General features: G+C 36.1%; 1 protein-coding gene across 1 annotated transcript; it reads right to left on the bottom strand.

Moving 5' to 3' along the window:
• Positions 1–132: 132 nt before the first annotated feature.
• On the bottom strand, positions 133–10,555 carry LOC145718556 (protein broad-minded-like). The gene is made up of 3 exons (XM_081810059.1): positions 10,340–10,555; positions 10,006–10,163; positions 133–1,256 (listed from the first exon to the last, which is right to left on the bottom strand). The coding sequence occupies exons 2-3, from the start codon at positions 10,158–10,160 to the stop codon at positions 1,091–1,093; spliced, it is 321 nt and encodes a 106-aa protein (XP_081666185.1). The 5' UTR covers positions 10,161–10,163; positions 10,340–10,555; the 3' UTR covers positions 133–1,090.
• Between the last annotated feature and the right edge of the window lie 3,454 nt (positions 10,556–14,009).

The raw sequence follows: 14,009 nt of genomic DNA, 5'->3' as shown, positions 1-14,009 counted from the left end.
AGCAAAGGAAACAGTCAACAAAACCAAAAGACAACTGACAGAGTGGGAGAAGATATTTGCAAATGACATGTCAGATAAAGGGCTAGTATCCAAAATCTATAAAGAACTTATCAAACTCAACACCCAAAGAACAACTAATCCAATCAGGAAATGGGCAGAAGACATGAACAGACATTTCTGCAAAAGAAGATATCCAAATGGCCAACAGACACATGAAAAAGTGCTCAACATCGCTTGGCATCAGGGAAATCCAAATCAAAACCTCAATGAGATACCACCTCACACCATTCAGAATGGCTAAAATTGACAAGTCAGGAAACAACAGATGTTGGCGAGGATGTGGAGAAAGGGGAACCCTCCTACACTGTTGGTGGGAATGCAAGCTGGTGCAGCCACTCTGGAAAACAATATGGAGGGTCCTCAAAAAGTTGAAAATAGAGCTACCCTACGACCCAGCAATTGCACTACTGGGTATTTACCCCAAAGATACAAATGTAGTGATCCGAAGGGGCACCTGAACCCCAATATTTATAGCAGCAATGTCCACAATAGCCAAACTATGGAAAGAGCCTAGATGTCCATCAACAGATGAATGGATAAAGAAGATGTGGTATATATATACAATGGAATATTATACAGCCATCAAAAAAATGAAATCTTGCCATTTGCATCCACGTGGATGGAACTAGAGGGTATTATGCTAAGCGAAATAAGTCAATCAGAAAATGGTAAGTATCATATGATCTCACTGATATGAAGAATTTGAGAAAGAAGACAGAGGATCATAGGGGAAGGGAGGGAAAAATGAAACAAGAGGAAACCAGAGAGGGAGACAAACCATAAGAGACTCTTAATCTCAGGAAACAAACTGAGGGTTGCCGGAGTGGAGGGGGGTGGAAGTGATGGGGTGGCTGGGTGATGGACATTGGGGAGGGTATGTACAATGGTGAGCACTGTGAATTGTGTAAGACTGATGAATCACACAGTTGTACCCCCGAAACAAGTACTACATTATATGCTAATAAAAAAATTTTTTTAAATAAAATTAAATAAATAAATAAAATAAAACAAAACATTATTGTGGGCATACTCACTCTTTAGATTCCTGAGTCCTTTTAGTAACATGCTGTACAACTGTGTCATAGCCAGATTCCTCATCCTGATTCTGATCAGATGTCCATTTTTCCATTTCTTCTTCAATCATAGACCCCAAAGTGTTACATATATGCTGCCGAAGATATTTCACAAATTCATAGCTAAAACAAATATTTAAAAAATAAATCAGTAAATATCATGACCTCACTTATTAAACATATCCAGGAAAAAAATGTTAGCACAGAATGTTTTATACAATACTCAGATTTCTTACCTTACACTAGGATTAAATTTTTCATCCCAAATCACCAAGCTAATCTAGAATTTTTTTTTTTTTTTCTGGGACATTGGCATTTTCTGCTTGCATCCCATGCCCACTCACTCCATCAATCCACCCAGTCATCAACATTTGTTAATATTGCCTACACATCCTTTGGCTTCATCACTTCTCCTTTTTTCCCACTTATATTGGTCAGTGAAAATCCACATCACTTCACACAGAGATTACTACTGCAGCCTTCTTGCTCATCTTCTTTCACCTCCCCTTCCCTCTCATATTTATCCTGAACACTAGTTATCTTGGTCCTCAAAACTCACAGACTTCATTATTTCTGAGTTAGAGCCATTTTATTCATATCAATACCTCATACCACATCACATACATAATGTCTCAATAAATATTTGTTGTATTTAAAACTAATTATTGGCTGTCTATTATCCTTCAAATACAATTTCCTTGGCTTAGCATTTAAATACCTAATCAATCAAGCCTCTTAATTACTGCATCTCCACTTACATGAGGCCACGCTTAATTTTCTCCACAAACACCAAACATTTTGATTTGCATATAAGCAAGGAGGGATTTTTAAGTGATTATCATGTATTAGACACTGCCCTAAGGATTTTATTAATATTGTTTTATTTACCACATGAAATAGGTAAAATAGATGAGGACACAAATTGAAAAGTTAAAAAGCCTTGTCAAATGCACAAGCTACAGGGGCGTCTGTGGCTCAATTGGTTAAGCGGCCAGCTCTTGATTTCTGCTCAGGTCATGATTTCACGGTCCTGGGATCAAGCCAAGCATCAGGCTCCATGCTCAGTGGGGAGTCTGCTGGAGGATTCTTTCTCTCTCTCCCTCTGCCCCTCCCCAGCTTCTATGCACACACACACATTCTCTCTCTCTCTCAAATAAACCTTTAAAAAAAAATTCACAAGCTACTAATTCAGTTCCACCTTAATCCGAAACTCCTATCATTCCCACAATCCCACACTCTCCCAAAAATGGAAAAATTTCAAAAATGTTTAAGAAATAAAATAAGATGTTCTGTAGTGCTCAATGGAGACTGGAAAGGGAAATAGATAAATGTAACACTCATGTTTTTACCAACTGTATATTATTTAAATTTCTTGCATTTAGGGAGATAAATCTATTATATTTTATTTTCTCAAAATTATAATTCACATATTAAATTTAAAAGTATAATTTACTTAAAAATTTATTTTAAGTTATTTATTGAATTTACTTTTAAATGTTTAATATTTAGATTCAATGTTTAGCTAGTAACTTCTAAGCTTTAAGAAAATAGGTATCTATTAATGGCAGAAGAAGAAAACAACATTATTTTGTAAACATCAAAATGATGAACACTAATTTTCAGAAATACTCCAAGAAAAACAAAACCCAAAACTTACTGAATCATATATCATAGAAAATAGCCTCTAATCATCGTTTAAGCAGTTTTACAGTTTTTGCTTCTTCTGGTGATTCATCATTGCCTTATATTACCTTGAAGATCTTCCCTTATACAAGCATAACTTACCATCCCTTTTAAATGTTAAACTTATTTTTTAGTTTGTATATTTGTAATTATAAACCAAATTTTTGCATATTCTATACAAAATGGCGAAAACTTACAAAAAGGCAAGAAGAATTCAGAGATTAAGGTTTCAAGAGAATCTTTTAAAGATGCTAATTTTTTTTACAGTAAGTCTTTTTTTTAATTTAATTTTATTATGTTAATCACCATACATTACATCATTAGTTTTTGATGTAGTGTTCCATGATTCATTGTTTGCGTATAACACCCAGTGCTCCATTCAATACATGCCCTCTAAAGATGCTAATTTTTTAACATTTGACAGTCCCTATAATGCCTCCACAGAGGGACAGCTTGCTCTGAGATTAGAGTTGGCAGCTGTGTGTGATGAGATCTGAAGAGCCCAAAAAATATGTGTTCACCACAACCATCCCACCACAACCAGAAACCCTCTGAAGAATCAGAGTATCTGAAATTCCAAGACCAAAAATGTATCATTGCTTTCTTTAAAATGTCCTTGTAAATAAAAAAGGATCCAGGAATAGATAATCCTTTCAGCCTAATCAGTATGACCTCACAGCCAGACTCTTAGTGCTGGGAAAAGGAAAAGTGTAATTGGAAGAAAGTGCAAAGAGATGAAAGGTCCCTAAAAACAATCTCGATCTTCCTCACAATCTTGCTCTAGGCTAGTCAAACAGACACAGGAGTTTTCCTTCACATCTTTGAGATACTCAGTAGGAAACAAAACATGGGGAAGCCTGAGTTAATTCTCTGAAACTAAAGGAAGGGCCACTTTGAAGATGAATTCTACATCTCATCATCAACGTCTACTATGGAAAGGCAAATGATTCCTTAGTTTGATCAGCCCCGTTTCTGTGCCACAAATCAAGCAATCACAAGAAATGAATATTTAACTGAGAAATATAACTTTTGTGTTTGCTCTGTTTAAAGCCCAAACTATAAGCAACAGAAATGACATTTTCCTAACTAAGGCAGTGAAGAAATATAAAACAAGCCCATTAACAAAATGTATTCAAAAAGTTGAGAGAAGGGGCACCTGGGTGTGGCTCAGTCAGTTAAGTGTCTGCCTTTGGCTCAGGTCATGATCTCAGGGTCCTGGGATCTGCCCCATGTTGGGCTCCCTGCTTAGCCAGGAGTCTGCTTCTCCCTCTGCCTCTCCTTCTCCCCCTCCCCTCTGCTCATGCTCTGTCTCTGTCTCTCTCTATCTCAAATAAATAAATAAAAATCTTAAAAAAAAAAAAAAAGTTAAGAGAATACCATTCTAAAATAAAAGACACATCAAAAAAAAACAAAAAACCTCCCCACTATTTAGCATCATCTATAAATAGCAAATAGCAAGTATCCTGAGAAAAAGTTTAAACCTCCTCTTTGGGAACTTGAATAACCACATACTTTTTTCTAGTGACATCATTTTTATCTATGACCATAGTACTATGTCCCAGAAGACACCATTCAAAATACTTCAAGGTTCTGGTTCATCTTCCAAATTAAATGATCCCAAGAACCCCAAAATTGAATATTGCCTAATGGGTCACTGCTCTTTTAAGAAAAAAGATCTCCAGGGAGGATAAGGCCCTCTGTCATGTGAGGACTACCAGGCTGCCTACGGCCCTTTGGATGCTCTACTGACTCATTGATCATTGGAAGATTCAAATTAGTAAACAGTCATTTCTGCAATTGGACCCTTCTCCTCTTTGGGTAAGAAAAATCCAAGGCTTCAAATTCTCATCTGACAATTCATTTTGTGTTGGTTTTTTTACCATATGAATTCACAGCAATGTCCCATAAATCCTGCAAGGAACGCTGTTTTCTATAGTGGTGCCCAGGATAGAAAGTTATTGTTACTATGGGCTGGGAGAAACACTTCTATAAAATTAAGTACTGTGTTGCCTTCATTGTAATCCTCACAGTATTGGTGCCATCGAGTTGCTCTTATGAAATCTACAACTAAACCAAAAGATTAATGATAACCACAGCTCTTTAAACCAACCCATTGCATCATTTTTAAGAAATTATTCTGGAGGTGTTGCAATATGCTTATTTTTTAAAAAAGCAAAAGCCCTGGATGCACAAAAGAGACTTTCAAAAGGTCCCATACATATTCCGGAATTGCAAACTCAGATGTTACCAGGGGTAGACAGTAAAGTCGGCCATGTGTAAGAGAGAAAAGAGGCAGGGGTGAAATAAAAGGACATGTCTCAGCTAAAAGGAAGAGCTTCTACATGGCTTTAGCCACTTGTTGCCATTTAGGAATATTAGCCTAATGTTGATTTCTCAATGTTCTAAGAAAAGCCAGAAAACTATTTTATGTGCCACCTCCCAATTCTTAAATGTTGCCTTTTTTTTTTTTAAACAAAGCCAAAGAAACACATCCACAGACCAAGTATGGCCTGCAGAATTCCAGTTTGACCATTAACATCCCCTCACTCAAAGCATTATAAAACCCTGACCACTAAAGATACTGGTGAATCACCTCTATGTTTAAAATTCCTATTTAAGAAATGTAAAACTTCCTTCAAAAAAATGTACATTCTTAATAATTTATTTTAGAAGATCCTTATGAGGCTTAATTTAAGTCAATTCTGCTACAGTTTAGGTCCTTTCCTTTCAGATTTATTTTTAGCAGACTCCTCTGTGTTAACATTTTCAGATTAACATACTCTAATTGCACTGGAAATATAAGGAATAATACAGCTTTGCCATGGACTACAATAAATACAACTTCCATTTATTTGTAAGTCTATTAAGTTCATCTTAAAATTTTCTAGTAATGAAGTTTCTTATTTTTTAAAGAACATGATATATACAATGAATAAATGTTAAAGCTTTAGAAATCTATGAATCCCTTTGCTTCAGGTTTAAGTTCTAAATTTTACACTGGTCAATCTTGTAACCTTAGACAAAACACCAGACCTTGCCAAATTTCAGGTTCCTGCTACATAACAATAATGGTAATCCTAATGCAAAAACTGCTGTTTATTACACATAGCTATACTTTGACACTTTTCAAACCAAATATACTATACATATATTTGACTAACCTTATTTGTTACCTTAAAAGTAATTTAATGAGAAAAAAATAAAAATTTGGTTTCAAAGACACTACTACCAAATGAATGCAAAATATCTTTTTCCAAATATTTCTCAAAAAGGGACATTAAAAGCTAAAAGTACAGTTGTTTGCTACTAAGGAAAAACGTGTTCACCTCACATTTCAGAAGCAGCTCAACTGAAATACACAGCAATGTGCTTCATCATTTTGCTTTACTACTGATGAATATGAAATTTTTCACATTTACACAGAAAAACTTTACAAAGTTGGCTAAAAGAACATTCCCCACTTTTTCCAATTTTTTCTCCAGTTTTATTACCTAGATTTTTCCAAGAAAATTCAATTATTTCTTTCATGATGAAATTCTGAATTGTTCAAAATATACCAAAATATGCACTGATACACAGAGTACTATTACAACAGAAAAACAAAAAAAAATCTAGTACAATTTTGTTTCAAGAAATCATTCTCTTAGCTATTTAAATAAGCAAAAAAATTTTCAATCATATATAGAAAAAATTATCAGCAATGACATGTTTTAAAAAGAGACTTTATTAGAGTGAGTTATGAATTATAATGCTGATATTTGGAATTCTTACTTCAGAATCAAAAGATTTATTATAAGACCAACCAAACTTTATATATCATATTAGTATATAAAAGGATGTGTAATAGAAGGAACGAGTATTTTACATCACCTACAACCTTTTAGGTCAAAGAATAGGCTTCTGAGTCATGATAAACAATTACTAGAAATGCATTCATTAATTATGGAAGCACACATATAATTCTTAGTAATTTCACTATACATGGATATCACTTTACACAATGGATGCTTTCTTGAAGTTACCACTTAAACACCCTAGAGTTCACTAATTTAAAAAATCACTGGTAGATTCTTCTATAAAACAAAAAATAAACCCAAATCAATAAATACTATTGTGTTCCATCTGTATCAGACCCGAAGTATATTGGATGTGAGGGCTACAAAGATGAGCATCTGCATTAGAGACTTTTATAATCATCAGGGTTGATAACTACTAAAATAAACACACACACACACACACACACACACACAATTCTTGCATAAATGCAAATAAATATGCTCTAACTCTGTGGTTGTCAACTCTCAACCTGGGCTGCATGTTAGAATCACCTAGAGAGCTTTTTCAAAAACAAGGTCCAGCCCCTACCATTCCCCCACTGCCAGGTTCTTCCCCCCACCCCAAAATTCTGATTTGTTTATGAAGAGGCCCAAGCATCAGTATTTTTTTTACATGGGGCCCAACTGATTCTGGTGTAGCCAAGACTGAAAACCAGGGCCAGTTTGTTTCCTGGGGGCCAGTTTAAGTGTCAAAATCTACACAACACATACACACATAATGAAAGCAATGTCCTCATCCCTACCTCTCTCCCCTCCCACAGGCCTCAAATCCTTGCTGCCACTTTCAGAGACAAAGGGGAAAGCTTGGATCTTTTAGAAAATATGTATAGTTTAAGGCAGAAAAATAGAACAGGTTCTGGAAAGCAGAGATACTTTAGGAAAACTGCTCATTAGGGCAAACCCCCCAAAAAGGGCTACTATTGTCTACACTATGGTTTCTCCCCAAATGACTGTATTTTCCCCCACTTTAGTTTATCATACTACCTGAAATCCATCATGTATGGACTCAATTGTCCTAACCATCTTCTTACAAAAATACAATACTCTAAAGACACCAGTTTCCCCTATACATCTGTTTAATAAAATTGTTCTTGCCAAGACCAGGACAACATTGGGTGGATTTAAGAAACCAATGTTCTGATAGTGGAGATGGGAAGATAGATAATTCTGAAGTAGGAACCATTTCAGGAAGAAATATATACCTAAGTGACTCAAGAACATATCATGTTCAAGGAGAGTTAGGTCAGTGAAAACAAAGACAAAATATGAGCAGCTGGACTAACTGACCTTTACTATCACATCCAACTCTGAATTGTAAGATTCTATGAAAACACCAAAGACAAGCATCTCCTCTTCTTCTCCTCTCCTACCCAGAGTTCCTTCCTCCTAAGACACAGGTCTCAGGTTAGTGAATTAACACGTAAATTTTACCATCTATGCTTTTAAGACTACAAACTAATTAAAATACTTTAAGGATCATAAATCTTAAAGACTACAAACTGTTATAATTTGAGAGTGTCTGGATTTTTTTAGGTAGACCAAAAGTAAATCTCCTCAGTAAACAGTGAAAATTAACTATGAAAGTTAATCAGCATGCATTTAATCTAATGCACTGTTGAAGAGTAAGTTACTTTATTACAAGAGTCATTAGACTGCTGAGAGGAACATCAATGACCTAACTTTAATCTGAAAAGCATTTTAAAATTGGAGCAGCTGAAACAATACAGGCAAATATGTAGCCTTAAACATTTACGCTAAAAAGAAGAAAAGCTGCAAATTAATGAGTTAACCACTGATCACAAAAGTTTTAAAATTTTTCCAAGAAGAAAGAAAATAAAGAACAGAATGTAAAAACCATAAAATATACACGTAATAGAAAGGAAAAACTAAGCCAATAGCTGATTCTTTTAAAAGACTAACAAAATAAACCCCTAGCAGAAGAGGGAAGGCACACAAAAAATAAATAAAATAAAAAGGGGGACATATAACTACAGATACTAAAAATATTAAAAAGTTAACAGGATATTAATGAAAAACTTTATAGTGATAAATTTGAAAATCTAGATGAAATGTACAAATGCCCAGAATATGATCCTAGGAAAAACTGACAGTAATTTACAATTTAAACTGCTTGCATGTGAAATAAAACCCCAAACTTAATGTTTAAGAGGATCTGTGTGAGGTAAATTTGTATTACATGAGTTTACAAAACACTATTTAATTAAACTTTAATTTGAGAAAGTTGCAATTATTCTACAATCTACTTAGCTATTAGCAGTGGATTTAATGAAGAAATAAACAAGAAAATCACGGAAATACAAAAAAACTATATGTATAACCAGAAATATTAATGAAATTAGTAATTTTATATTAACAAGAATTCCACACTTTTGAAAACTCCCTTGAGAATCTGGTGAAAACTGTAAATACTCCTATAAAACTGCAAGTAAAAACAAACTTTTACATTAAAGGGCTCCGGGATCCCTTTATGCCCATGTAAGAAATGGGTGGAGTTCCAGATAAATACAACTTCAGGGCACCCAAAAGTCAGTTTAAAGGTAACATAAGATAAATTTTCAGTATCATCTCTGTGAGATCAAAATGAAATACAAACACTGAAATTAAAACACTGTTACCAATAACAGTTAATTGAGATACCTGCAAGAAGACTTTTCAATGGAGAGGATTAATTTAAATTAAACGAACCAAAACAAACAAAAAAAATCTCTAAAGAAACATAACCTTCCAGAATAATCTCAAATGGTACCTCTCTCATTAAAAACTCCTCTGCCTACTGCTCCCAAGCCCAGAGTACTCTAGCCCTGCTACAGCACTTATATTTCTGCTATGTATCACAGGCATTGGCGTATGTGGCTTATCCCTTCATAAGAACTTAAGCTATTCCATAGGACGTTAATAATCCCACTTCAGTATTCCTGCAGTGCTCAGAACGAGCAACTGGTGCACCCACTGAAATACCACATAGCAAAGAACAGAGATCTTGGAAACTCACTGCTTTCAGGCATTGTGACAGGAATCCCCTGAAATAACAGAATTGCTCTTAGAAGAACATGACAATTTACAATTATTGTTACTGTGCTGCCCATGAGGAAAAATGAAGAATTAGGATATGTTGGTTGTGGCAGTAGAAACACAGAAAAGACAGCAGCTTTGGAAAGTAAAGAATAAATAATACATAAATTCGGCATTTGTGTAAATAAACCCCCCAAAAATGAACCTCCAACTTGGGTGCTATTTTAACAATAATCAAACGAACATTCTTTCTCTAACTACACTTGGACCTTTTCTGGATCGGCTGGTTTGTTTGCTTAAGACATCAAAAGCTATTTTACTTGTGAAAATTTTCATCAGTTTCCTCCAGATGTAAGAGGATTTCCTCGGCGCACTCCAGAGAGGGAGCACCTGTGATCTTCTCCTTCACGCTCTGGAACAACTGCCTCAGCATCGCCTGCAGCATCACCTCGTCCTCGCCTGAGAAATGGGCCATCCTCTGCAAGAATCAAACGCCCATGCCCATTACTCCAGGTCGGCGCAAACGCCGCGCATTGCGCACGCGCGCCCCCACCCAGCCCTGGCCTGCGCGCTACGCCGTTCCCCGGGAGACCGCGGCAAGCGCTTGGGGGTGGATCCTTGGCTGCCCGCGCGTTTTTCTGGGAAACAAGTCACCTTACTATGGGGAAGCAGGGGTCCGTAAGGACCCGCCTTTGGTCCTCGTCGTTGCCGGCCTTCCGTACGAACAGAGTTCAAATTGTCCCCGCTAACCGCAAAAATAGAGATCCCGGAAGGTTTTGACGGGTGGGCCAGACGGCGGGACGCCTGCGGTGCGCGTGACGTCAGCGCGTTGACGGGCTTCCTAGGTGAGAGGGAGTGGCACTGGGGACCTGCTGGGCTCCTAAAGGAAGTTTCAGGTTCGCTCGCTGTGTTTAGCCTTGGACTTGTAGATGGGAGGGAGCCGAGTACGAAGAGAAAGAGTTGAGTAAAAGTGAAACTGAAAATAGATTGAAACGTTTTAATTACGTGAATGGTATTGAAATGTTACAGCGCGGTTTTTCTTTAGCAGCCAACATTTATTGATGCCTCCCCTTACCAAGCACCTTGCTAGGAACTGTGAAGAAGACGGCCCTCATAATCAGACACAAAAAGAAATCAACGTTTACACCACAGTGCAATTAAGTGTTATGTTAGAGAAACCCACCAGGTAGGTGTTGTGGAAATCCAGAATCCCCTTTTAACCCGATAGAAGGGTCAAGAAAAGAAGCGAAGAGAGAGCTGTAACCTACGCCGCCGGTACTCGAGTTAGTAGAGTTAGAAGGAGGAGGTGGGGAGGCTAGAGAAGCAAATAGGCCACAACTGAAAGGGTCATATTTGGCATGTTTACGGGTTAGAGATTAATCTTGGAAGCAACAGGACACAATTGGATTCCATAGTGACACCATGAGATACCATATATGAGGAACCTGTGCAGGAAACTGCAGTGCATAATCATAGACCTTCATCCAGTTTCCAATCTAGATAAATCCCCAGACCATGGTCATGTCCAAGGTAAGGAGCCAACCCATCAGAGTATTAGCATCAGATCCTGGTGTCTGGAATAGTCCCAAGCCACTGATGAGTGGTTTAATGTCAATAAATTCTCCCTTATCCAGCTTAAATTTTACACTTCTGGTCCAATAACATCTGATACACTTCACATGTTAGCTAGAATCAGTGATTTCCTTGATGTTTACACTGTTACTTCCAAGAGTAAAAGTATAATATGTCCTTGCCAACTGTGGCAGCATGTTTCTTGGTAAAATGTATGCTTAATCTACCAGAGTAGGCACACTTGTAACTTTATTTGTGGGTGAACCTATAAAACCCATTATGTATATATGCATGTGTGTGTGTGTACATGCACAGAATCACCAGCAATGTGATAGCTACATATTTAGATTAACACAGATGAGTTGTATTAGCACCTCAAACATCAAGATTAACAGAGCTAGTAGTGGTGTGATTTTTCTGAAATAGTAAGCTATTATTGTTAAAATTCAGAACAAAATAAAATAATACCCTTTCCTTGATTACACAGTTTTTGCATTCTGGGAAAATTTGGTGTTAAAACTGCCAAATATTTTTATATAAAATGGAATTCATTCCTATACTCAAATAGTTATCAAGAGCTTTTTCATCTACCTGAATGTCCGGCAGGATCATTGAGAGTCATATAGGAACCAGAACAATTCTTTTGTGTGGGAAATTTTCTGTGTGTAATTCAAGATGTTTCATATCTCTAGCTCACACTACAGATGCCAGTAACTGCTATCTAATCATTGTGATAACAAACATGGCCCCATGTATTTATAAAATGCTTTCTTGGGAAGCAGGAGTGATTTGAACTGCACAGATTGAGAACCACTGTTCTAAAGGATATAACTTAGGAAAAAGAAAAACAACCGTAATAGCATACCTGAGATAAAAGAATGGAAGATAGCCAAACAGCAAGTGAGGGTGGTAATGCATTTAAGTAAATCTCAATAAATATTGTCTGTATAAAATAATAATGACCTATAATATTCTAATTTGTGAAGGTAAAAATGCATAGCACTAAAATACTGTAAACAATCATGTATGAGTAGGAAGTCATGATAGGTTGAAGTACTCTGCAATTCTTGTATTTTTCTACATGGAGTTTAAGATACTGAACTTGATTAGGTAGGCATAGTAAAATTTCAAATGTAACCATTACAAAATTAGAAACAAATAAATTCAAAAAACAGAAGGAAAAATGAAATAAGAGAAAAGCAAAAATCCCATTCAATTAAAAAAAAAAGTCAAGAAAGAAAACAGAAGCGTAAGAAAAATAGGAAAAATTAAAATATACAAAGATACATGATAGAAAAAGTCCAAAATACTGATTAATTTAAATAAACTCAGCCCTCTTGTAGGAACTGTCAGACTGACTATTAAAATAACCAACTATAGGGGTGCCTGGGTGGCTCAGTCAAGTGTCCAACTCTTGGTTTAGGCTTAGGTCATGATCTCAGGGTTGTGGGATTGAGCAGCAGTCTCCCTGCTCAATGGGGAGTCTGCTTGAGTTTCTCTCGCTCTGCCCCTTCTCCTACTTGTACTCTCTCCCTCTCAAATAAGTAAATCTTAAAAAATAATAAAATAAGCAGCTATATTCTATTTATCAAAGCCCTAAAAACAGAAAAATTAAGATTAAAAAGGTGGGGAAAGATAAACCAGATGAATATTATCCAAAAGAAAGCTGTTGAGGCTATGTTTGTGTCAGCAAAAATAAAACTTAAGGAAAAAATACATTAGGCACATAGCATGGCACTTCATAATTCAACAGGAAGATAAAATTTTTAACTTAAAGTAAGTAAGCAAAATTCTTAATCTCTCCAGAAGTCTAATATTTTCCAGAGAAGGTTTCTGCACATAAGATACACTTCAAAGTTGAATACCTAAGATCTATTTTTTAGGTTTGCTTTCTCAGATTGTAAGAAACAGGGAAAAAATTTTCTCAGCAAAGTTAGTGTTTATGAAGAACTGAAATATCATTTATCATTGTTAAAGATACAAAAACCTCTCAAGATATCCCAAAACTGTTGTAGAAACCTAATTACCTTGTTGTCCATATTATAATAACCCTATCATTTTCATGATTCACTTTGTCTCTTTCTTTATAATCTCTGCTTCTACTGCTTCTGACCATCTTTTCTTTTTTTTTAATTTGTATTTCTTTTATTATGAGCAAAGTTGGTTATCTTTTCATATTTTAAGAGCCATTTAAAATCCTTATGAAAAGAATTCACATAAAGTGAACCTTTGCCAATTTTTCTTTTAGTTGTTAATCTTTTTATTTTTTTTAATTTTATTATGTTATGTTAATCACCATACATTACATCATTAGTTTTTGATGTAGTGTTCCATGATTCATTGTTTGCATATAACACCCAGTGCTCCATTCAATATGTGCCCTCTTTAATACCCATCACCAGGCTAACCCAGCCCCCACCCGCCTCCCCTCTAGAACCCTCAGTTTGTTTCTCAGAGTCCTTAGTCTCTCATGGTTCATCTCCCCCTCCGATTTCCCCCCCTTCATTTTTCCCTTCCTACCATCTTCTTCTTTTTTTTAACATATAATGTATTATTTGTTTCAGAGGTACAGGTCTGTGATTCAACAGTCTTACACAATTCACAGTGCTCACCATAGTACATACCTTCCCCAATGTCTATCACCCAGCCACCCCATCCCTCCCACACCCCACCACTCCAGCAACCCTCAGTTTGTTTCCTGAGATTAAGAATTCCTCATATCAGTGAGATCATATGATACATGTCTTTCTCT

This window comes from Leptonychotes weddellii, unplaced genomic scaffold (genome assembly GCF_054177405.1).
Source record: "Leptonychotes weddellii isolate Sample4059 unplaced genomic scaffold, ASM5417740v2 HiC_scaffold_1757, whole genome shotgun sequence".
NCBI classification, from domain to species: domain Eukaryota; kingdom Metazoa; phylum Chordata; class Mammalia; order Carnivora; family Phocidae; genus Leptonychotes; species Leptonychotes weddellii.
This window is presented reverse-complemented; position numbering and strand designations above follow the sequence as displayed.

Excerpts from the sequence above, each read along its gene's own strand:
- LOC145718556 (XM_081810059.1), bottom strand. The coding sequence starts at position 10,160 with ATGGCCCATTTCTCAGGCGAGGACGAGGTGATGCTGCAGGCGATGCTG. Across the intron at positions 1,257-10,005 it reads ACTGATGAAAATTTTCACAA|CTATGAATTTGTGAAATATC; the intron begins GTAAAATAGCTT and ends TATTTGTTTTAG.